Source organism: Staurois parvus, unplaced genomic scaffold, assembly GCF_062004578.1.
Source record: "Staurois parvus isolate SC_StPar_1 unplaced genomic scaffold, SC_StPar_1.0 ptg000017l, whole genome shotgun sequence".
NCBI lineage: Eukaryota > Metazoa > Chordata > Amphibia > Anura > Ranidae > Staurois > Staurois parvus.
Genome location: NW_028317813.1, coordinates 15,837,469 through 15,860,852, shown reverse-complemented (window position 1 = coordinate 15,860,852; position 23,384 = coordinate 15,837,469). Strand labels below are relative to the sequence as shown.

The window sequence follows — 23,384 nt, the reverse complement described above, 5'->3', positions numbered from 1 at the left end:
TGGAGCTTTTTTTGGTGGTATTTATTCACGACTGGATTTTTTATTTTTTGCACTGTAAATGAAAAAAGAGCAAAAATTAAAAAAATAAATTGTGTTTCTATTATAAAATTTTGCCAACAGGTAATTTTTCTCCTTCACTGATGTGCGTTGATGAGGCTGCACTAATAGGCGGCACTGACAGGGCACAGATTGGCAGCACTGTTGTGCACTTTTAGGACTGCCCTGATTATCAGTGTAGATTAATTCTTTCACAGTTTCCGGTTATCAGCAGTATTTTCCTTGCGCTGTGACAGTGTGAGGAAAGTACTGCCGATAACCGGGAAGTGTATTTACATGGTGATCAGCTGTGACTGGACACAGCTGATCATGTGGTAAAAAGCCACTGTGATTGGCCCTTTACAGTGTCATGTGATCAGCTGAGTCCAAAGGGGGCATGCGGAGGGGTGTGTTCTGGAAGGACGTTATATGACGCCCTCTCAGAACTGGACAACTGTGCTGTAGCCGTCATTCAGCTATAACGTGGTCAAGAAGTGGTTAAACCAATCAAAATCACTGTTTAGTTTCCGAACCTGTACAGTAGAAATGACTGTTGAAAGCTGACTGTCATCTTTAAGCCTCAGCAAAACAAATTTTTTTTTTCTCTCTTCCCATGGAGGGGAGAAAAATGAAAACCCGTAAGTGAACAAAAAATATGCTAGTGCAAAACACAAACAGAAAAAAGTGCAGTTAGGGGTGTGCTTTAGTCCAGCCCCCAAAGGTGTAGGACCTCTACCCTGATCCCCCAGGGCACAAGGCTCCTGATAGGGACAAAGGTTCCCACATGGTCCACCTAGCCAAAAGGCCTGGCGGACCCCTTACCTTGTGGCTAGCCAAAGCCGACTACCAAGTACTAGGTCAGGGAGCTCTCCCAAAGAGAGATCCCCAGGAACAGGGCAGGAAAGAACCTAATGGCCACACATCCTCCCCCTAGACTTCAGGGCAGGCCCGAGGACCCACACCCTCCATCCTAGTGAGAAAAAAAACACACACAAAATTGAAAGGTGACAAAACAGTGGGTAGAAAAATAAATAAATAAGTGGCCGTGCAATTGTGCACTGGCTAGGCCCTTAGGCCAATAGCAAAAAAATTGCCCTGGACTTAACCAAAAGACCTAGCCCTAAAAGGCGCAGTGCAGAAAAAGTGTTTAGAACAGTGACCATGTGCAGTTTTCACACTTGGGATTCCACCCCCATGTGCTACTCAGAGCACCCCTGAGGTGACCACTCTCAGGAGACACTGCTCCGTGGACTCTCTGCCTTCCCGGCCCCTGGCCAGACAAGATAGATCCATTCAAATCAGGAGGAACTGGGCCCCTCCAGTTTTCCCAGGGGTATTACTCCCGGGTGTGAAGAGCCTGTGGGCACCTTGGTTTCTCTTCCAGCCAGTACTAACCTTCAAAGCCCCTTTCATACCAGCAGGGGTACTATACAGCCAGCCATCCTCGCCTAAAAGCAAGAATGATGGCGGAACACCCCTACTGGACACTGCTAAGAACAGATACTACACTTGGTCTTAGCCAAAAGGCTGAGAAGCAAGAAATTTTTCTATAGCACACTTTGCTAAATCAGACCCTTAAAAAAAAGAAAATGGCAGCTTGTATGGCTCCTGTGAGACTGCAACTTTGAGAGTGCAATGCCTATTAATTGTCTATTTTAAATCTACGCCACTTTTTTTCACCAAATCTCGTTCAATGTGAAAATAAGAAATTTATTTTGTAGTTCATTTTTACCAATGTATACAATTTATAAAGCAAAAAAAAAATCACTTTGTTATTAGTAAATTTGCTATACTATTCTTGCACAGTTCAATATCTACAGCAAATATAAATAAATCCTATTATTAGGCATCGATATTCAACAAACATGATAAAAAGGGAAAGCAAATAAAGGGAGACTTTAAAAGCAACCACATAATACTGACTTAAGAATGAAAAAGTTTATTACATAACTGTATTAAAACATCATACTTAAAAATACAAAAAAGAATTGCTCCATACAAAAGAATCCATACAACCATCATGAGACATATGAGTACAATGGTACATATGACAACCCTGACATGTTTCAATTCCCGATATGATCTTCATCAGGGTGTCATGTCAGGGTGGTTACCTTGGACCAACACTATATAGTACAGACAATTCACCAGGGGGTTAATGTACAACCCCATATAAACAGGATTCAGGCTGTTGGAGCACAAAGGATAGCAATGACTCTTCCACTGAAGGGGCTCTTTATATGGAGAAAAGACGACTTGTGATTATATGTCCAATTAGATTGGACCACAAACCAATAAACGATAGAAGAGTCAAGGCAGTAGATAATTTTCAAAAAGTAGATGGATTGAAAAGAAGATAGTAAAACTCCCCACCAACCACTAAACCAAGTTAATGAGTCACAGTCCTGCAGCTAACAGATCCAAAAGGCCAGCCATGCTGGTGACATAAAATCGAACAACAAAATAGTGAGAAATTCTGTGCTAATTAGTATGCAAAACTGTTTATGTATAAGTCAGTCGCATACAAAAATCCAATCCTAATTCCAAAAAATAAACTCCACAAAGGAGTCTTCAGTGTCACCTACAATGGTGCCACCTCCCCCTCCCTCCCCCTCTCTGTTGGGGTCCCCCAAGGCTCTGTCCTTGGACCCCTTCTCTTCTCCATCTACACCTCCTCCCTGGGCAAACTCATACAATCTCACGGCTTCAACTATCACCTCTATGCTGACGACACCCAAATCTACCTCTCCACCCCTCACCTCACCCCCACTATCTCCGCCCGCATCACTCACCTCTTAAATGACATCTCAGACTGGATGTCGCTACACTTCCTCAAGCTCAACCTCTCCAAAACCGAGCTTCTCGTCTTTCCCCCTGCCAACACCCCCCCCCCATCCTATCCATCATCACCAACAACTCCACTATCACTTCCGCCCCGCAAGCCAAAGTCCTTGGCGTCATTCTTGACGCGAACCTCTCCCTCCAACCGCATGTCAAATCACTCACAAATACATGCAGGCTCCATCTTCGCAACATTGCCAAGATACGCTCCTTCCTCACCCCAGACACCACCAAACTTCTAGTACACTCCCTCATCATCTCACGCCTTGACTACTGCAACTCCCTCCTCACTGGCCTACCCAAGTGCAGGCTCTCCCCGCTCCAGACCATCCTGAACTCAGCTGCCAGACTCATCCACCTCACCACCCGCTCCACCTCTGCCACCCCCCTCTGCCTCTCCCTCCACTGGCTCCCGATTGCCCAACGCATCAAATTTAAACTCCTAACCCTGACCTACAAAGCCGTTCACAACACTGCCCCTGACTACCTCACCAACCTTATCACCAAGTACCACCCTACCCGTACCCTTCGCTCCTCACAGGACCTCCTTCTATCCTGCTCCCTGGTCTCCTCCTCCCATGCACGACTGCAGGACTTCTCCAGGTCCTCCCCCATCCTCTGGAACTCACTGCCCCAATCCATCAGACTGTCGCCTTCCCTATTCACATTCAGGCGCTCCCTCAAAACCCATCTCTTCAGGGAAGCCTACCCCACCCTCACCTAACAGCCATCCTCCCTCATTCCTCCCACCACTTCATCCCCCTCAGCCACTTCCTACTGTACCTTTACCCCCTCCCTCCTAGATTGTAAGCTCGTAAGAGTAGGGCCCTCTTACCCCTCGTACATTGTTTGTTGTTGTTGTACTGTGCCATGTATTGTCCCCCCTATTGTACAGCGCTGAGCAAACCCTTTGGCGCTATATAAACTCGTAGTAATAATAATAATAATAATAATAAAGGCTCTTCAATCATGTGAACAGAAAAAGGTCCCAAAGCAATCGGACAAAGCAGCTTCATCTATGTACGCTTTCCTGCTAGACTGCCAACTAAATAAATTAATAGATATAAAATACTGTATCAAAGTAGAATGTATAACCTAAAAAAAGAGAATAATAAAATTGACCAAAACATTATAGTAGGAGTCAAGGCAGTAGATAATTTTCAAAAAGTAGATGGATTGAAAAGAAGATGGTAAAACTCCCCACCAACCACTAAACCAAGTTAATGAGTCACAGTCCCGCAGCCAACAGATCCAAAAGGCCAGCCATGCTGGTGACATCAAATCAAACAACATATAATCCCTAACAAAATAGTGAGAAATTCTGTGCTAAGTAATATGCAAAACTATTTATGTATAAATCAGTCACATACAAAAATCCAATCTTGATTGCAAAAATAAACTCCACAAAGTCTATTCAATCATGTGAACAGAAAAAGGTCCGAAAGCAATTGGACAAAGCAGCTTCATCTACAGTCAGGTCCATAAATATTGGGACATCGACACAATTCTAACATTTTTGGCTCTATACACCACCACAATGGATTTGAAATGAAACGAACAAGATGTGCTTTAATTGCAAACTGTCAGCTTTAATTTGAGGGTATTTACATCCAAATCAGGTGAACGGTGTAGGAATTACAACAGTTTGCATATGTGCCTCCCACTTGTTAAGGGACCAAAAGTAATGGGACAATTGACTTCTCAGCTGTTCCATGGCCAGGTGTGTGTTATTCCCTCATTATCCCAATTACAATGAGCAGATAAAAGGTCCAGAGTTCATTTCAAGTGTGCTATTTGCATTTGGAATCTGTTGCTGTCAACTCTCAAGATGAGATCCAAAGAGCTGTCACTATCAGTGAAGCAAGCCATCATTAGGCTGAAAAAACAAAACAAACCCATCAGAGAGATAGCAAAAACATTAGGCGTGGCCAAAACAACTGTTTGGAACATTCTTAAAAAGAAGGAATGCACCGGTGAGCTCAGCAACACCAAAAGACCCGGAAAACCACGGAAAACAACTGTGGCGGATGACCGAAGAATTCTTTCCCTGGTGAAGAAAACACCCTTCACAACAGTTGGCCAGATCAAGAACACTCTCCAGGAGGTAGGTGTATGTGTGTCAAAGTCAACAATCAAGAGAAGACTTCACCAGAGTGAATACAGAGGGTTCACCACAAGATGTAAACCATTGGTGAGCCTCAAAAACAGGAAGGCCAGATTAGAGTTTGCCAAACGACATCTAAAAAAGCCTTCACAGTTCTGGAACAACATCCTGTGGACAGATGAGACCAAGATCAACTTGTACCAGAGTGATGGGAAGAGAAGAGTATGGAGAAGGAAAGGAACTGCTCATGATCCTAAGCATACCACCTCATCAGTGAAGCATGGTGGTGGTAGTGTCATGGCGTGGGCATGTATGGCTGCCAATGGAACTGGTTCTCTTGTATTTATTGATGATGTGACTGCTGACAAAAGCAGCAGGATGAATTCTGAAGTGTTTCGGGCAATATTATCTGCTCATATTCAGCCAAATGCTTCAGAACTCATTGGACGCCACTTCACAGTGCAGATGGACAATGACCCAAAGCATACTGCAAAAGCAACCAAAGAGTTTTTTAAGGGAAAGAAGTGAAATGTTATGCAATGGCCAAGTCAATCACCTGACCTGAATCCGATTGAGCATGCATTTCACTTGCTGAAGACAAAACTGAAGGGAAAATGCCCCAAGAACAAGCAGGAACTGAAGACAGTTGCAGTAGAGGCCTGGCAGAGCATCACCAGGGATGAAACCCAGCGTCTGGTGATGTCTATGCGTTCCAGACTTCAGGCTGTAATTGACTGCAAAAGATTTGCAACCAAGTATTAAAAAGTGAAAGTTTGATTTACGATTATTATTCTGTCCCATTACTTTTGGTCCCTTAACAAGTGGGAGGCACATATGCAAACTGTTGTAATTCCTAAACCGTTTACCTGATTTGGATGTAAATACCCTCAAATTAAAGCTGACAGTCTGCAGTTAAAACACATCTTGTTCCTTTCATTTCAAATCCATTGTGGTGGTGTATAGAGCCAAAAATGTTAGAATTGTGTTGATGTCCCAATATTTATGGACCTGACTGTATGTACGCTTTCCTCCTAGATGGTAAACTGAATAAATTAATAGATATACTGTATCAAATTAAAATGTATACCTAAAAAAAGAGAATAATAAAACTGACCGAAACATTATAGTTTTCCATTAAGACCTCATGTACACAGGACATTTTGCCAACTCTGCTAGAAGCCTTTCCACCTGGTAGCAGTATTTTGGCAGAAACAGTAAAAGTGTGTAACGAGTTTACACGTTTAGGAGCATCAAGTCCTTGGGCGTTAATTCAGTCTGCCCCTGAATAATAACTAATTCTGCCAACTGAAATTAATTAACACTGAAGTGCTAAATGTACCTAGCGCTTAGGTGCATTTAGTGGCATTTGGCGCATTTACAGGCATCAATCATTTTTTTGCCAAAACGACGCTGCTCCTTGACGCACTGGCAGCAAGGTTTTTTTCTGCTTCTAAACTCTTCTAAAAGCCTATGCATGCATGGACATATAGGCTAACATGCAGGGGCGATTAGAGGCAGAAAAAAATGACACACGCCTCGAGGAGGAGCTGAAAAAATGTCCAGTGTGCATGAAAGTGGAAGAAAAGCCTAAGCCTAAATGTTCTTAAAAATGTTCCCTCCCCCTTCCTCCTACCTTTCCTGCGTAACCAAGCTGCTGGAAGCTTGTTGAAAGCTTTGAATATGCTCGCAACCAGGGGCAGACTGACCATTCGAGCACTCGGGCACTGCCCGAGGGCCTGGGGTCAGTAGGGGGACCTTTTTTATAGGCTTTTTTGAGTGTGGGCAAGGACACAGGGGCCCTATGATCCCCTATTGCCCGGGGGCCGCATGAGTTGTCAGTCCGCCCCTGCTTGCAACACACTTTGCTTTTTAGTACAGCATCTCCAAGCTGAAGTCCATAGTGCAAACCTGGTCTAAGTGCTACTTTTAGGTAACAGTAATGCTGGAAGTGTTCTTTACTGGGATCTCTGCCAATCATATACAATATACATGTTTGCTTTACTCTAGGAACTGGTTTCTGTCTTCAATTTTCACAATTATGACAACTTAAGGCACTGTGCAAGAAAACTTGATCCCCGCAAGGAGAGAAGTGAAGTGCAGGTATTATAATACTTATGTGTTTGACATATTTATTTCATAAGTATAGCTAGAGGGAGCTCTGTGTGCCCAGGGGTTACATCCGACCGTGTATTGAAATATTTGGATGAATACTATAGACAGTAATGTGCATGATATTGTATAAAATGTAAGGCAGAAAGCTTGCAGTGCTAAAATATACCAATATATTTTCTATCCTCTTTGTATGTCCAATGTAGAAATAAAAAAAACAAGCAAACTTTAGTACACAGATTTGAATGTAGGCAGAACTTTATTTATTTTTAATTTTGGATCCTGTATTTGTTTTGATGACCATTGGCAGTGGCGACACCTGTTCTGGGGGCAACTGTCTAAGAGAGGAATTCACCCCACTTTTGGAGTTTTCATCTACTTCCTGTCCCAGAGATGCAACAGGAAGTTAAATAGCACACAGTAGCACCACTGGCCCAGCTTGTTTCTTGACTGGCCTTTCCATAAACAAGAAATGTCTGTGTACTGCAGAGAGGCAGGGCGTATGGAAGAATAATGTACCTGTGCCAGCTAACTAGGGGGAACATAAGTAACAAGTTTGGTTGATACGGGGAACATCCTTTTGTTTGTTTTTTTATGCAGATAATCAAAGACAATATTAATCATAAATTCTTCTGTCTGTAGCACAAAACAGTGGTGAACCTTCTTTTTGCTGCCTATAGTGGTGATGTCTCCGCTATGAGGAGGTGAGACTAAAATTTATGAACAATAACATGTCTAAACTAAAAAATATACCAAGACACGATGCCATTGACATGGAGGACAGAATTTCATTTTAACAAAATCTTCCCATAAGATTTAGAATTTAACATATTTTATGTATGATATTTATCAGTAAAAGCCTCCCTTGTGTAGACATCCTAAAGCCCTGAGACTGCTGCTGAAAAACATCTTGGATGTGATGTCAACAGCCCCAGCAGACAAAGCGGTGTCATTCAAGTGTAATATTCCCCTTCAATCCTTCCCAGTCCCAGTTTTTCTCGGTACTGCTGCAGATTGCTAAAAATACATCTTTACAACATTTTGTATACTATATTACTTGCACTGCCGCCCTAGTGTAATCTAATATTTTGTACACTACCATTGCAGCATTATATTATATATAAAATTGTGCCTGAGTCCAAATATATATGGACCTAACTATGTGTGTGTGTGTGTATATATATATATATATATACACACACACACACACATACATACATACATACATACACATACATTGCCTTGAAAAGGTATCATCCCCCTTGAAATTTTACAACCAAAAACGTAAATGTATTTTATTGGGATTTTATGTAATAGACCAACACAAAGTGGCACATAATTGTGAAGTGGAAGGAAAATGATAAATGGTTTTAAAAATCTTTTGGAACCAATTGCCTTCAGAAGTCGCCTAATTAGTAAATATAGTCCACCTGTGTGTAATTTAATCTCAGTATAAATACAGCTGTTCTGCGAATCCCTCTGAGATTTGTTAGAGAACATTAGTGAACAAATAGCATCATGAAGGCCAAGGAACACACCAGACAGGTGAGGAATAAAGTTGTGGAGAAGTTTACAGCAGAGTTAGGTTTAAAAAAATATCCCAAGCTTTGAACATCTCACAGAGCACTATTCAATCCATCACCTGGAAATGGAAAGAGTACGGCCAACTGCAAACCTACCAAGACATGGCCGTCCACCTAAACTGACAGGCTGGGCAAGGAGAGCATTAATCAGAAAAGCAGCCAAGAGGTATATGGTAACTCTGGAGGAGCTGCAGAGATCCACAGCTCAGGTGGGAGAATCTTTCCACAGGACAACTATTAATCCTGCTCTCCACAAATCTGGAAGATTATGAAAGAGTAGCAAGAAGAAAGCCATTGTTAAAAGAAAGCCATAGGAAGTCTCATTTGCAGTTTGCGAGAAGCCATGTGGGTGACACAGCAAACATGTGGAAGAAGGTGCTCTGGTCAGATGAGACCAAATTTGAACTTTTTAGCCTAAAAGCAAAACAATATGGGCTCTTTCACATGAATGTTCTGATCAGCTCCATCTGCCGGAACCTCCATTCTCCTCTATGGAGCGGCAGGTGTAAACAGACATGTGTCCGTTTATAGCTGCCGAGATCTGATCCAATCTGCCAAAAAGGGACAGATGGGGATCCAATTTTTCATCCTTTTTCATCCGACCACCGAGGAGCGTGAGCAGCTCTGTGTCTGCTCTGCAGCAGCGGAGGGAACACAGAGCTGTCAATCCGCTTGCTCAGCGGGAATCAGTGGAGAGAGCAAGCGGATATGCTAAACGGGTCCGTCCCCTCTGAAAGACCCCTATGTGTGGCGGAAAATTAACACTGCACATCACTCTGAACAGACCAACCCCACCGTGAAACATGGTGGTGGCAGCATCATGTTGTGGAGATGCTTTTCTTCAGCAGGGACAGGGAAGCTGGTCACAGTTAATGGGAAGATGGATGGAGCTAAATACAAGGCAATCTTAGAATAAAACCTGTTAGAATCTGCAAAAGGCTTGAGACTGGGGCGGAGGTTCACCTTCCAGCAGGACAACGACCCTAAACATGTAAGACTTGTAAATTGCTGTTCACTCTATATCCAATCTGACAGACCGTTAGCTATTTTGCAAAGAAGAATGGGCAAAATTGTCACTTTCTAGATGTGCAAAGGTGGTAGAGACATATCCAAAAAGACTTGCAGCTGTAATTGCAGCGAAAGGTGGTTCTATAAAGTATTGACTCAGGGGGGCTGAATACAAAAGCACACCACACTTTCCAGATATTCATTTGTGAAAAAAATTTTGAAAACCATTTCTCATTTTCCTTCCACTTCACAATTATGTGCCACCTTGTGTTGGTCTATCACATAAAATCCCAATAAAATATATTTACATTTTTGGTTGTAACTGTAAGGGACCCCAGACACCCACAACTGGGTATCTCTGTCAAGAAGCTGCTTCTCAGGCTCTGGAAAACAAGACCAGTGAATCTGGCTATTGTTACCCCAAGATCCAGACGACACCAGATTTGAAGTAAACCAGAGTAGACTACTTTATTTGAACACAGATACAAGATATTTACACTCAGGGGACAATCCCCCTCCTTGCATAATGACACAGGGCGGGGCAATCTACATTTAGTAACAAGGGACACACAGGTATTCAAACTTCACACCAGCAGACAGTCCCATCAGGAGGGAGACCTGCTGGAGACCCCCCCTCCCCCCCACTAAGCTAATACACATAAAACACATACATCCCATAATAGTTTGCTCCTAAGCCAGACAAACAATAGAACAATGGGATACAGCCACATAACATTAAAAAGTCAACAACCCCCACCCCACCTATCTCCTAAACATGTCTACACAGTCTGAGACAAAGCCCACACAATATTCGGACATATCACCCTGTACCTCTAACAGGCACAGGGTGATTTACACATAAAAGGGATATGTATATATAGTGTATTATCTATATGATAAATTAACACAATGCTTATTATTTTAACAGCTAGGATGTAGAAAAATTGGGATGGATAAAGGGAACCCTTTGCTTTAGATTAAATATGTAGGTGCAAAGGAAAGGAAATTTAAATGCATGAATGTAAATAGAGCTGTTATTCGAAATGGGTATCTTGCCACTTGAAGTATGAGAAAACCTGTGACAAACAGATGACCTGTAGCTTAACCCTTTGATGTCGAGGTCACACAAATATGCGGCCTCACAGAACTGGGCTTTTTTCCGTGGGGCCGCATATTTGCGTACCTGTCTTTGTGCTGGGAGCGTGCCGCACTGCGTGCTCCCAGCACAAAGACCACGGTGTCACTGAGAGCCCCGGGTCCTGTTCTAACGATCATAACCTGGGACTCCTGATTCCGGGTCACTTGATCGCTGTGATAGCCTCTGATTGGCTATCACAGTGATCAGTCACTGTGCAGCCCAGCCCCCTTGTTTTTTTTTCTCTCTATGAATGGAGAAGAGAGATACATTGTATCTCTTGAACTCATTGCATAGAGAGAAAAAAAAAATGTTTGTAAAAAAAAAAAAAAAAAAAGAAATATTAAAAAATAAAAGAAAAAATAAAGAAAAAATACCTAGATCATGGTTTGATTTAGTTCGGTGCCAAGGTTATTGTTTGGGTCAAGATCAGGATTAAAAGAAACGGTATCAGTGTAAGTTAGTGTCAATGTCAGTGTGTTTTAGGTAAAAAAAAAAAGACAAAAACAAAATGCGCACAATTGTTTCTGGGCTGTACTACGGGTACAAACAACAAATAAAATACACATATATGGTATTGCTGCGATTGCCAAGAGCTGGAGAATTTATTTTGGGTTGTTCTTTGGTGGTAGGTTATGGTAGTAACATGAAACACCCAGAAAAATAAAAAACAATTGTTTTTTTTTACTATTTTGGGCCAGTTTTCCTTTGATAATAAAAAAAAAATCAGGAGATATCATTACCATTTACCACCAAATGAAAGCCCAATTTATCCTGAAAAAAAGTAGTTGTGATGATACGGTTTTACTAACACATGTCAACGTTGCAAAATTGTGCTTAGGCATTTAGATTTGTTTTACCCTTAGGCGTGAAGGGGTTAAAGTAGAATTCCTGCTACCTATATTTCCTATTCTAACCTGTAAAAAGATCTGTATACTTAATTTTTAGTCCCTTCCAGGCTGGTCATGTGATTCTGTTTTAGTAAGCAGCAGATGCAGGGGAGAAGAGAGAGCACTCCACAATGGCTGGGAATTCCAGGAGCCATGATGTCACTCATAGGTTCCCATGTCCCAGCCATTGTTGCCACTCCCTTCTCTCTCCTGCAGTTGCCACTGACTAACACAGGAAAGCTGGAGCTGCACATCAAGTGACCGGACCAGAATGATTGGACCCACCAGAAGGCTGCTGATAAATACCAATGTTCTGTTTGTGGAAGCAGCGGTCTCTCTGCAGTAGTCTAGCATGCTGCCTTGCACAGCAGTTGTGACTAAGCAGAGAGACCACTGCTTCCACAAAGAGAGCAGTGGTCTTTATCAGCAGCTTTCTGGAGGGGACAGGACTTTAAACCGGAGCTGTGAGTGAATTACACACACAGAAACAGTAAGACATTTAAAAAATAGTGTTCTGATGCACCCTAAGTTTATTTACTTACTTTAACAGGAAACTTCAGGCTTTAAATGACATGTGGCTTCAATGCCACTATAGCACATGAGAAGTACAATACTGTGCATTACCATTCTAATTACGTCATACATATCACAGTGACCACATATTTTCATCCAGGTTTGCGTTGTCTGCAATGGACATGGAACAAAAAGATTATGACTCCCGGACAGCTCTACATGTAGCAGCTGCTGAAGGTGAGTAATATGGCATGTAGAAGTCAATTATGGGCTTTAAATACAGGAAATCCCTAGAGTTTGTCTAAATTAATTATTTTTCACTTTTTCAGGACACTTGGAAGTGGTTAAGTTTCTCATAAAAGGGTGCAGAGTGAACCCCTTTATGGAAGACAGGTATGTTATTTGGTTGTATGGATTGTCTATATTTTGCATAATGAGGTTCTCTAGGGAACTCTTTTATTTCAGTAGCAGAGGTGTCTGTTTAGAAATGTATAATTTTATTGTGAGAACTAAATTAAAGTCTTTGTATCTATTTGATTTTGATCAGCTCAGTACAGATGTTCTTAAAAGTTTGTGGTAATTTTGTAAAAATGTTACTTTTCTTCATGGGTTATCCTGTATAAATCTGGGGTTGGCAACACATCAATCGCAATCTACTGGTCAACTGCAACCAGGTGACCGGTAGATCGTGTTTCCGTATTGCCGACCCAGGACTAAACTGGTCCTCCATCGTGCTGTCAGAGCAAGAGCTTGGCGGAGCAGAGGTTCTGGAACAGGGAAGGAAAGAGCTGGGTGGGTGAAGCAGGGGAGGAGAGACCCAGGCTGGTGGAGCAGGGGAGGAGAGTGCAGGACGGATGCAGCAGGGGAGGAGGCTTGTTCTCGCATGAAGCTACCTCTCCCAATGAAGCTTGGATCCCGCAGTGTCCCTGCATCTTCTGTCTCACAGCCAAGGGATAGAGAGGAGGATGGGGTGAGAGCAGGGGTGGACTGACAACTCATGGGGCCCCCGGGCAATTGGGGATCATGGGGCCCGTGTCCTTGCCCACACTCAAAACACACCTAAAAAAGCCTATAAAAGGTACCATGAGCATTTTATGGGGCCCCATACTGACCCCGGGCCCTCAGGCAGTGCCCGAGTGCTCTAATGGTCAGTCCACCCCTGGGGGAGAGCAGCTAGGGACAGGGGAGGAAGTGTTGGTGCTGATGGACACCGAACTGTCACAGGGCTGCGCAAGGCAGGAGGAGGAGGAGAGCACAGCCTGGTAGCCAGACTAATGTCACTGGTGTGGACAGATGTTGCTCAGGTCTGTGCCACCTATTGGGGACCCTCTGTACTCTCCACCCTGCTCACCTCACAACACTGACACCCAGGAATGGACACAGACTGCCCCCCCCCACAACACCTGCTGTCACCGACAGAAAAATCCGCATAAATTACTAGGACTAGCGGGGGGGGGGGGGCTGGCCAGCGGAATGTTATCGGGGGGGGGGTCTGTTTCTACATTAGGGGAGAGAGGGCATATAATTTGTTACTAGAAGGGACATTTACTAGGTCTGATCGGCTGTATTTTCCTCCTGCAGCCACTGAAAGCCAGCTTCTCTTCTCCCTCATCGCATTCAGCAGCTGCAGTGGGAAAATACAGCCAAACAATTCTAGTAAATCCTGCCCCCGCCGCCTCTCCTCTGTTTCTGTTGCCCTGGTCTTCTCTGTGTCCCGCTCCATCTCTGCCAGCTTCCCTGAGAACCGAAGCATAGTAAACTGTTTTTACTATTCTTCAGTTTGTGAATAAACAGGAAACTGCTCAGCACCGAACACTTCCCATTCATTCACTATCCAGTGCAGCTGATGCTACAGAGAAAAGGACTGTGGAATCTCTGTCCTCGCTCCCTTTCTCTGTCTCACATTTGAGACATCAGTTGTCTGTTTAGACCGCTGATATTTTACCAAAGCCAAAAATTAAAAAATAAAATTGTAAAAAATAACACAAAATACAAAACTACTGACACTGTCCACAGCTCCACTGACTGACACCATTCGCTACTCTACTGACACCGTCCATTGCTGTACTGACTGACACTGTCCACTTTTAACGTAGGCTAAGTTTATATTTTTACAATGACCTTTGTTTTTTTCCAAATGTTCCTTGTAATTTAGTTAGGCTTTGCTAGTTAATTTCCTAAAAAAAAAAAAAGGGGGCAACAAACCCCGGTGATCTTTGATCTCTTTCATGATGTTCAGGTAGAACTCCACCTCTCAGAGGTTGCCTACCCCTGCTCTATAGGATTTAGGTCAATGGTTGTATAGGTCTCCATTAGCGAAAGTTCTCCAGATGCCACTAGACTCATCTCCTATCCAAGAGAGTGCCAGGATACTCTGAAGGCAGACACCGATTCCCCTCTAGCAGGACTTCCATCCTCTGGCCCTTCCACCTTGGAAGCTATACCCTCCTCAACTAGGCAGGACAGCTTAGGGATTTTTGTGCTTAGCCCCATATAAGTCCCTGGCCTACAAAGCACAAACCACTGCACACACCTCCCCAGGCTGAAGCCCAAATGAGCCTCCTAGTGTCTGCCAGAGAGGACATTAATGCTCAATAGCAAAAGATTGTCACCACCCAATAGCTATTGCAGTGCCAGTGACATTCAGTGGCTAAATCTAGGGGAGAAACCAAGTAAAGAAAACTACAAATTTTCCCAGGCAAAGCTATTACCCAAAAAAGCTAAATTTACTAGTCACCTCTGACAACAGGGTGGCTACACTGGTAAATTATCTTATCTTACACCTATGGATGGCTAATACTAGCCATACATACATAGAGTTCTCTTGTTGATGGGCAAATTGCATGTTACATATTTCCTTATTAACCACTTCATGTCCGGACACTTTTACCCCCTTCCTGTCCAGGCCAATTTTCAGCTTTCAGTGCTATCACACTTTGAATGACAATTGCGCAGTCATGCAACATATGCATTTTTTAGCATTTATTTGAGAGAGATAAAACTTTATTTTGGTGGAATTTATTCACCACTGGGATTTTTATTTTTTTTTGCTATATAAATGAAAAAGTCCAAAAATGTAGAAACAAAGTGTTTTTCTTATATCATTTTCTTCATAAATCTTGGCCAAAATGTATTCAGTTATCTTTTTAGTAAAAAAAAAAATAACCCAAATTAGTTTATAACTAAAAATAATATTTTTTTTAACATACTGTCACCCTAGCAGTACTTGTGGGGGGTGATGAAGATTTTTTTTTTTTACACTGATTGCTTTTAAACCCATAAAGGCAGTAAAAGCAATCATTTCTCCTTCTCTTGCAGCCATTGAGAAATACTGTGAGAGCTGCGATTAGTCACAGCTTGTCACATGGTATAAGACTGTTGTGAATAGCCTTGTACATTGTGACCTCTGTGGTCATTCACAGATTTCACACATAGTTAGCAATGATGTCAGAAGTGACATCTTGCTTACTACTATTCATGTGATCACAGATTGGCCAATCAGTGATCACATGATTGGGACCTCACACAGAGGTCCTGTACAGCGATTGGTGTTCCACTGTGTCCAGAGGACACTGTGGGCACTGGATTGCAGTGCCGTGCGCTCCCAGGGAGCGCGCACAAGCAGGGAAGCGGGAGAACGTTTATAAACAGCCACCCGCCCCTGCACTGCACCCATCCAGTTGTTTTTGTACATGGGCCGGGCAAGAAGTGGTTAAAGTGTTACTAAACCCACAGCAGTAAAATCAGTCTGTATATGCAGTAAAGCATGCTTGTTATACTTGCTGTGGATTCTAAGGAGTTAATCCTCTGCATTGTGTAAAAATGCTGTTTGATCCTGACTCTTTTGATAAGTCATATCTGTGAAGACACTGCACATGCTCAATTTGGTGTGTAATGATAGTTTTTTTTTCTCTTGGGAGAGTGCATGTGATCAGCACAGGGCCAATTAGCACTGCCCAGACAGAGGTCAGGAGTTCTGCATGCTCCTAGAGAAAACTCCTCCTACAAGCTTTAACCAGTGCTCTGCTGAACACTGATAGAAGTCACAAGACTGCTCTAACTGCTTATGAGAAAAGGTATTTAGCAGTATAGATTTACTAAAAGAATTGCATTTTCATGTTCTATGTACTGTGGGAGACCAAATATAGAGAATGCAGGGTCCTGGGTTTAGTAACACTTTAATGTTATATATACATACACACACACACTGTATATCTGCATGTATTTGGGGAAATTTCAATAACAGAATCCCAGACAGCAGGAAACACCTAACAAGGGTTCAAATCCGTCCCACTATCCAAAACTAAAAACAAACTGTTTTGGCTAGAAATACACTTATCATAACTATACTGCATCTGAGCACCACCACAAACCAAAAATGCTATTTGTTTTTAATATTTAAAGCACACACACCCATTCATGTCTCCATGCTTTATTTTGCTGACACTTTAAAAAAAAACACCCCATAGCATTTCTGGCTGTGGCCATCTTGATTCATGTAGCATTTACTTCCTGAAATCCATCTGCCCTTAGTTCAGGCATGCAAGCAGGAGGGTGTGCTTAGCTGAGAAAACCCCTCCTCCCCTCCTGAAGACTCCTGCGATTTATGACATCATTTGCCCAGGCCTGGAAACCAAGTAGTAACTAAAGAAAAAAAAAGGTTCAAAACAAGTAAATCTGATATAATTTCCTATCTATTATAATGCCAGCAGCTTAAGGATTAAAAATAGTCATTGTTGATTGAGAGAGTGAATTTCCGCTTTTATTATACTGCAAGATACAGTGGAACATATGTCATAATGAATGACTTTTAAACTGGTTGTGAACCTCAGACATGAAATATGAAGAAAGCATATCTCTCTATAGTATGTACTTGTCTTAATTCAGAGCATTTTTGTCTGCTTCCTTGGTTCCTTGAGTCACTTCTGACAGGTTTTCATGACACCAAGAGGTAAAAACGTGACAGGGGAGGAAGCTCCAGCCCACAATCTGTGATTCAGCTCTGTTCCTGTGTGAGGGGATGGGGTCCTTCCCTCTAATAAATTCTCGGCTTTCTTAAGGGAGTGTAACTTCAGCTCCCTGCCCCCTACTTTCTGAAAGCTCAGACAAGAATTATAAATTCTGGACTTTAAACAGCTATAGAGAAGAAAATACTACAGATAAACAGGTACAACTTATGTAGGAGGCTGTGTTTTACCTCTGTGTATCACCAGAGGCTTGTCACTTCACTTGGTATATGTAAGGGTTTAGAACCACTTTAATTCATCAAAACTGTAAAAATAATTTGTTAAATGTTTAAAAATTAAAGACCATTAGAGGAACTACAGAATATTTTGAGTATTATCTGACAGAACAACCTGTGTTATCCCTAGGTGGGGTAACACCGCTTTACAAGATGCAATCAGGTTTGAGCAGCATGATGTTGCGAACTTGTTGATGGAATATCAAGAAAGCTATGCAAGCAGCCTGAAGAGCACAGAGAGTGAGCGGAGACAGATGTCACTGGAAAATCTAGAGAGTATGGTTTAACCTATGCTATGACAGGCTCTCTTAATGCCTTGCACATATGACAGCAACACATTCAGATGTAACTATTTACCTCTATACTAGAGGGGAACAATGAATATGCATCTGCACAATATTTGTTCTGCTGTGTTTTGTTGTGGAATCTTGTAGTGCTCGAGACCTAAAGGATAACAATCACCCTGTGCTAGGGGAACACACGGGGCGATTTACTAAAACTGGAGCACTCTGGTTGCATGGTAGCCAATCAGCCTCTAACTTCAGCTTGTTCAATTAAGCTTTGGCAATAAAAACCTGGAATCTGATTGGTTTCTATGCAGAGCTGCACCACATTTTGCACTCTCCAGTTTTAGTAAATAACCCCGTGTCTGTAAAAAAGAGCGCCTTATCTAATTCATTGCACTGGACACCATCCATGTTATAAAAATAATGTAACTATAGATAATTGTTAGGTTTCAACTTTGTTAAATAGAAACAAAGTCATTCTACGGAGAACATATTTTTGTATACAAGCTGAGAAAGTTTGTCATGTTCAGCAGTATAGATATAGACCCAGCCATTTGGTGCCTGAACAGAATGTCTTGAAAATGAAAATGGTGATACAAGTGGTCATTTTCTGTATATACTAACCTGTCTAGTCAGTACACCTAAAAAGAGTATCATTTCAATAGGGTGTTGGCTTCACCTCCTATAGAAGACATTCACTTTTAGGTGGAGTTTAAAATTGCTTTCCAGATCATCAGAGTAATTCCACCCTTCCATGACATATGCAGCCACATTTTACAAACAAAATGCGAGCCCTGCATTAGTTTGCTAGAAAGACAAGGGCCTGTTCATGCTTGTGGTCTTGGAAAAAAGTTCAGGTGCTTTTTTTGTGCGACAATGCTGTTTTTGGGCCCCGTAGACTTCAATAAAAATGCATGGAAATGCATACACATGTGTGAATCTAGCTTAACCTCTTGGCACCGGCCGAACACATATGTGCTGAGAGCGCGCACTCCCAGCACACACATCGGTACTTACGGAAAGGTCCCGATCTCCTCTTTCGATCGTGACCTTTCTCGATCATGTGACCGCCATGACAGCGAATCACGGCTGTCACATGACCCTAAAACACCACCCCACCTCCCGACTTCTGGAACCCTTAAAGGGTCGGGAGGGGCCGTCGCCAAGGGGTTAAAGGTCTTTGTACGTTACTAGTTAAGGATTTCCATTTTAAAATCGTAATCCCTTAGAAAAATTATTGTAGAAAGACTTCACAACTTATCTTCTCCCTGGGTGGGGTAACACCCTTTGCAAGATGCAATCAGGTTTGAACAGCAACTCATAAGGGTTGATTTACTAAAGACAATAAGTTCTCATACACTATACGTTTTTACAGTGGCTGTTTTTGGCTTTTGACGTTTTTTTCTACAGCCATGTTATCCTATGTGTCCATGCACACATAGATTGTAATTAATGTTTTTTGGCTGGAATAAAAACCCAGAATTAGTGTGTTTCTACAGGAGTTTTGTAGCTGTAAAAATGTTCTAACGCTGCAAAACAAGGTAAAACATGGTAAATCGCCGCAAACCAGCATTTTTGTAACAAAAAAATGCCCCCAAAAAACTAAAACACGCAAGCATAAAAAAAAGCGGCAAAACACTGCTAAACACGAATACAAAACCGCTAAAAAAACTCATGTTTTTAACGTGACTTTACACAGCTAATGTTACCGGTGTTATTAAAACGCCCAGTGTGCATGGAGCCTTAGACTGTGCACTCAGAGCTTAGTAAATAAAAGGTAAAAAACTTCCCTTTGCTAAGAATACCCAATCACATGCAAGGAAAATGGAAGAAAAACAAAACCAGCATGATTGAATGATGAAAGTCAGCAGAGCTTCTGCTCATTTACTAAGCTCTGGAGCAACTGCACTTTGCAAACTGCAGTCTAATTGCCTTTAGCAAATCAACTCCATAGTCTCATCTTGGATTATTTAAACCAGACTGCCATTTTTGCATTTTCAATGCACGAAAATAGTTTCATATCCAAATTTAAAAAAAACAAAAAAAAACAATATTAATATTTATTTCTTTAGTCATTATAACGCTGACATTTTTGCAGCACTTTATAGATTTCATAGTGCACTCCTATAAACTTACAATGCTTAACTTTTGTTTGGCGGCCACTGTGATCACGATAGGGAGTCTGCCCCGCCAGCTCCTGATTATAACAAGAGACCAGAAGTGTGACAGCTCAGTTACTGTGGTAGGAGCACACAGTGTGCTCTCAGCACAGAATCCTCTAGTGCCATTGACTCATATGTGGGCATTAACACCCATCTTCCTTGCCATGGCAAATATGTATTACGTGGTTGGCAAGAGGTTAATTCTGACATATATATTGTAACGCATTAATATATTTGGGGGAAGGTACCCCAACAAAACCCAGGAAAAACATACAAACTATATAGGAGCATCCTTGCTATGGACTGAACTTCTTTGCACTACAAAAGAAGAGTATTATTTAAATACATCTATCCCAAGAACAAATATGTTAAATACTGTAGCTTACCAGTCCATAAAATAGTGGATGCATTCATTTTCATTTTTCAGGCGAAGATCTTTCAGCAAATACAGAAATTGTATTTATTGCCAATAATGCCACCTAATCTAAGGATTGCTAAGCTATAATATTTTTTGTTTTTGGGTCTAGATACACCCATTTTGGATCGCTGAAATGCATGTTCTAATGCATCTGTAGCAGTCTACTGTGTTAGTTATATGGGGTTATTTAAAAACAAATCTAAAGCCAAAACCTTGCTTTCACTTTAGATAGCGTAGGGGAGGGTTCAAACTGTTGTCAGGTTTTTTTCCTGCCATCTGTGTCCCATTTAGGAGATTTCCCTTTACTTAACGCCCTGTAAAATTCAACAGGAAGTGAGGATATTGTTCCACTGTGAGGGAAATGCACTAGACAGTTGTCACAGAAACAAGTATCCCTATTGGAAGATTTCCCTTCTATTCCTATTCCAATGGTAGTTCCAAATTTTGGACTTGCCCTCACTTTCGTCTCTGGTGACATTGGTGATCAGTACAATTAAAAAGAGTGAATCTCCCTAAGGGGGGCCCAGGCTGAAATAAAAACCTGACAGTGACTGCCCACAGCACTTGAGCCAAATAGTTTAACCTTTTTGTATACTTTATATCTCATCTAAAACAACTAAAATCACATCTGAGACACACCATTGTTGGTACTATATCTTTAGAATTATTATGTAGCCTTATTCTTTGCATAGCTTATCTTTCTGAATTTAGGATTTTGCAAACCTCATCGTTCTGAATCTTGCTGGGAATTTGCTTTCTTCCAACTTCAACAAGCAGATCCTGGATGAAAAAGAATGTTAGCTCACATTGCACTCAATCTTAGCAGAATTTGTATGTTCCCATAAACTGGAAAACTGTTTTGAGATTGTTACAGATTGTGATTTTACCAAATATTTTGCCTCTGCGAACATTGCACTTCTATTAAACTTGAAGAAAAAGCTGTACGAGTCAAATTTTGTGCCTTGGGCAATGTGATGCTTTATGTGCCATTAATAATAATAAAAGCTATTACATCTGCTGGTTACAAGCATATAGGTACCAAGATCAAATATTGGGATACACACTTTACAAATGACAAATGAATGCATACAAGTGTTGATCTTATCAACAGATCCCAACAGAATAGTTTATTTTTTTCTACCTTAAAAATGTAGGTGTGAATATGGTATAGAATGGGCTAAAAAACCTGAAGCAAAGATTTAATGAAAGGGTAACTTGTAGTATCCACAAAACACGTACATTAAAGTCCAAGTAACTGCTGGAAATTGAAGATATCCGACACATTTGTAGCTTTGCTATTATTCAGTATTGTGCTAGCTGCCCTTTAACCACCTCCAGTCCGGCCGTTGTATATAAATGGCCAGACGGTGGCACTGCAGGGTCGGGTGGCGGTTTATAAACGGCCTCCCCACACCTTGCTTGTGCGCGCTCCCCGAGACTGCGCAGCACCGCTATCTGGTGCTCGCTGTATCCTCCGGACACAGTGAAACACCGATCGTCGGACGGGACCTCTGTACGAGGTCCCGATCATGTGATCACTGACTGGCCAATCAGTGATCACATGCAGAGTAGTAAGCAAGATGTCACTTGTGACATCATTGCTTACTATGTGTGAAATCTGTGAATGATCACAGAGGTCATGTTACAAGGCTATTCACAACAGCCTTGTACCATGTGACAAGCTGTGACCAATCACAGCTCACTCTGTAGTTCTCAATGGCTGCAAGAATGCAGACAGAGAAAAAGAAATGATTGCTTTTACATCCTATATGGGTGTAAAAGCAATCAGTGTAAAAAAAACAAAATCTTCATCACCCCCCCACAAGTAGTACAGTGTCACAATGGTGACACTGTACTGCTAGGGTGACAGTATGTAAAAAAATAAATAAATAAATAAAAATATATAAAAAAATAAAAAAAAAAAAGTTTAAAAAGTATAATTTGTTTATAAACTAAATTTGGCTTTTGTTTTTTTAATAAAAAGATAACGGAATAAATTTTGGCCAAGATTTATGATGAAATATTTATTTGCTAAATTCTATAAGAAAAACTTTTTTCAAAATTTTGGGAATTTTTCATTTACATAGCAAAAAAAGGTCAAAAAAGTTAAAAAAAAAAAAAGGCGCTGTCACTATAGGTCAGTGCTGGTTTTTAAATGTAATTACCAGCTTTTTTTTTTTTTTCTCTTCACTATAGCTCAGAGTCTCAGCTGTCACTTTCCCCCCAGCTAAAAGAAAGTTTCCTTTTAGTTTATTTCCCACAATGTTTCCTTTTAGTTTGTTTCATGACATAAAAGAAACAAAAGTATCCTTTAGCTCTGAAAGTGACAGCTAGTTCTGTGAGCTACAGTGAGGGAAAAAAAAACAAAAAACAAAAGCCGGCAATTGTATTTAAAAATCGCCACCGACATACACTTCGTATTGTGAAAAAATTCGTAAAAAATTTGTAAACCAAGGCATTATTTTCATTCGGAAACCGAAAATTCCGTTAACCGAGGTGTTTGTAAACCGAGGTACACCTGTACTGCTTTTTTATTGTCTATGGTCTCCGATTTCAGAAAATAGATCATGTTTGCGGGTTTTATGTAATCTTCAGGCCTAAAATGATTTTTTTAAACATGTGCAAAAATGGCTCTGGCAGCGAAAGGGAAAAAGGATAAGCCCAACACTCCCCTTTCCTGACAAGCACCCAATCAGTGCTCATCACACTGCAAAGTCTCTCCCCTCCCTGCTAGTTCCCAGGGTGGTGCTGGAGACAGGCAGGGAGGGGGGGGGGGGGGGGGAGATAAACAGCGTAATGTTAAAAATATTACATATTTAAGTCACCATAAAGCCCCTTTTGTTTTCCAAAGCCCCGGACATTACTTAAAGCAGATTTAATTACGGTTTAGGTTAAAATGTATTTTTTTTTGTATCAGGACAAGTAGATTGCCATGAGGGCAAGTAGATTGGGGCACAGATTTAGTCCCTGGACAAGTAGTTTTTTCAAAAATTTCCACACGCCTGGAATATATATGTTTATTTTTTGCAATCCCAAACTTTTTCTTTAAGATAAAG

The 23,384-nt window shown here is 41.5% G+C and overlaps 1 protein-coding gene and 1 pseudogene across 2 annotated transcripts in view; one reads left to right on the top strand and one right to left on the bottom strand.

Moving 5' to 3' along the window:
• The window catches only part of GLS2 (glutaminase 2), a 94,735-nt gene extending 73,467 nt beyond the window's left edge, over positions 1-21,268 (top strand). For both annotated transcript variants that reach the window (XM_089680389.1, XM_089680381.1), the window contains 5 exons: positions 6,989-7,081; positions 7,733-7,794; positions 12,380-12,456; positions 12,549-12,612; positions 17,592-21,268. In XM_089680389.1, coding sequence (XP_089536515.1) covers positions 6,989-7,081; positions 7,733-7,794; positions 12,380-12,456; positions 12,549-12,612; positions 17,592-17,748 — 453 coding nt within the window. In that variant the 3' untranslated portion in view covers positions 17,749-21,268. The remainder of the gene's footprint in view (positions 1-6,988; positions 7,082-7,732; positions 7,795-12,379; positions 12,457-12,548; positions 12,613-17,591) is intronic.
• Positions 1,455-1,575, bottom strand: LOC149473358 (U2 spliceosomal RNA; annotated as a pseudogene).
• Positions 21,269-23,384: the final 2,116 nt, after the last annotated feature.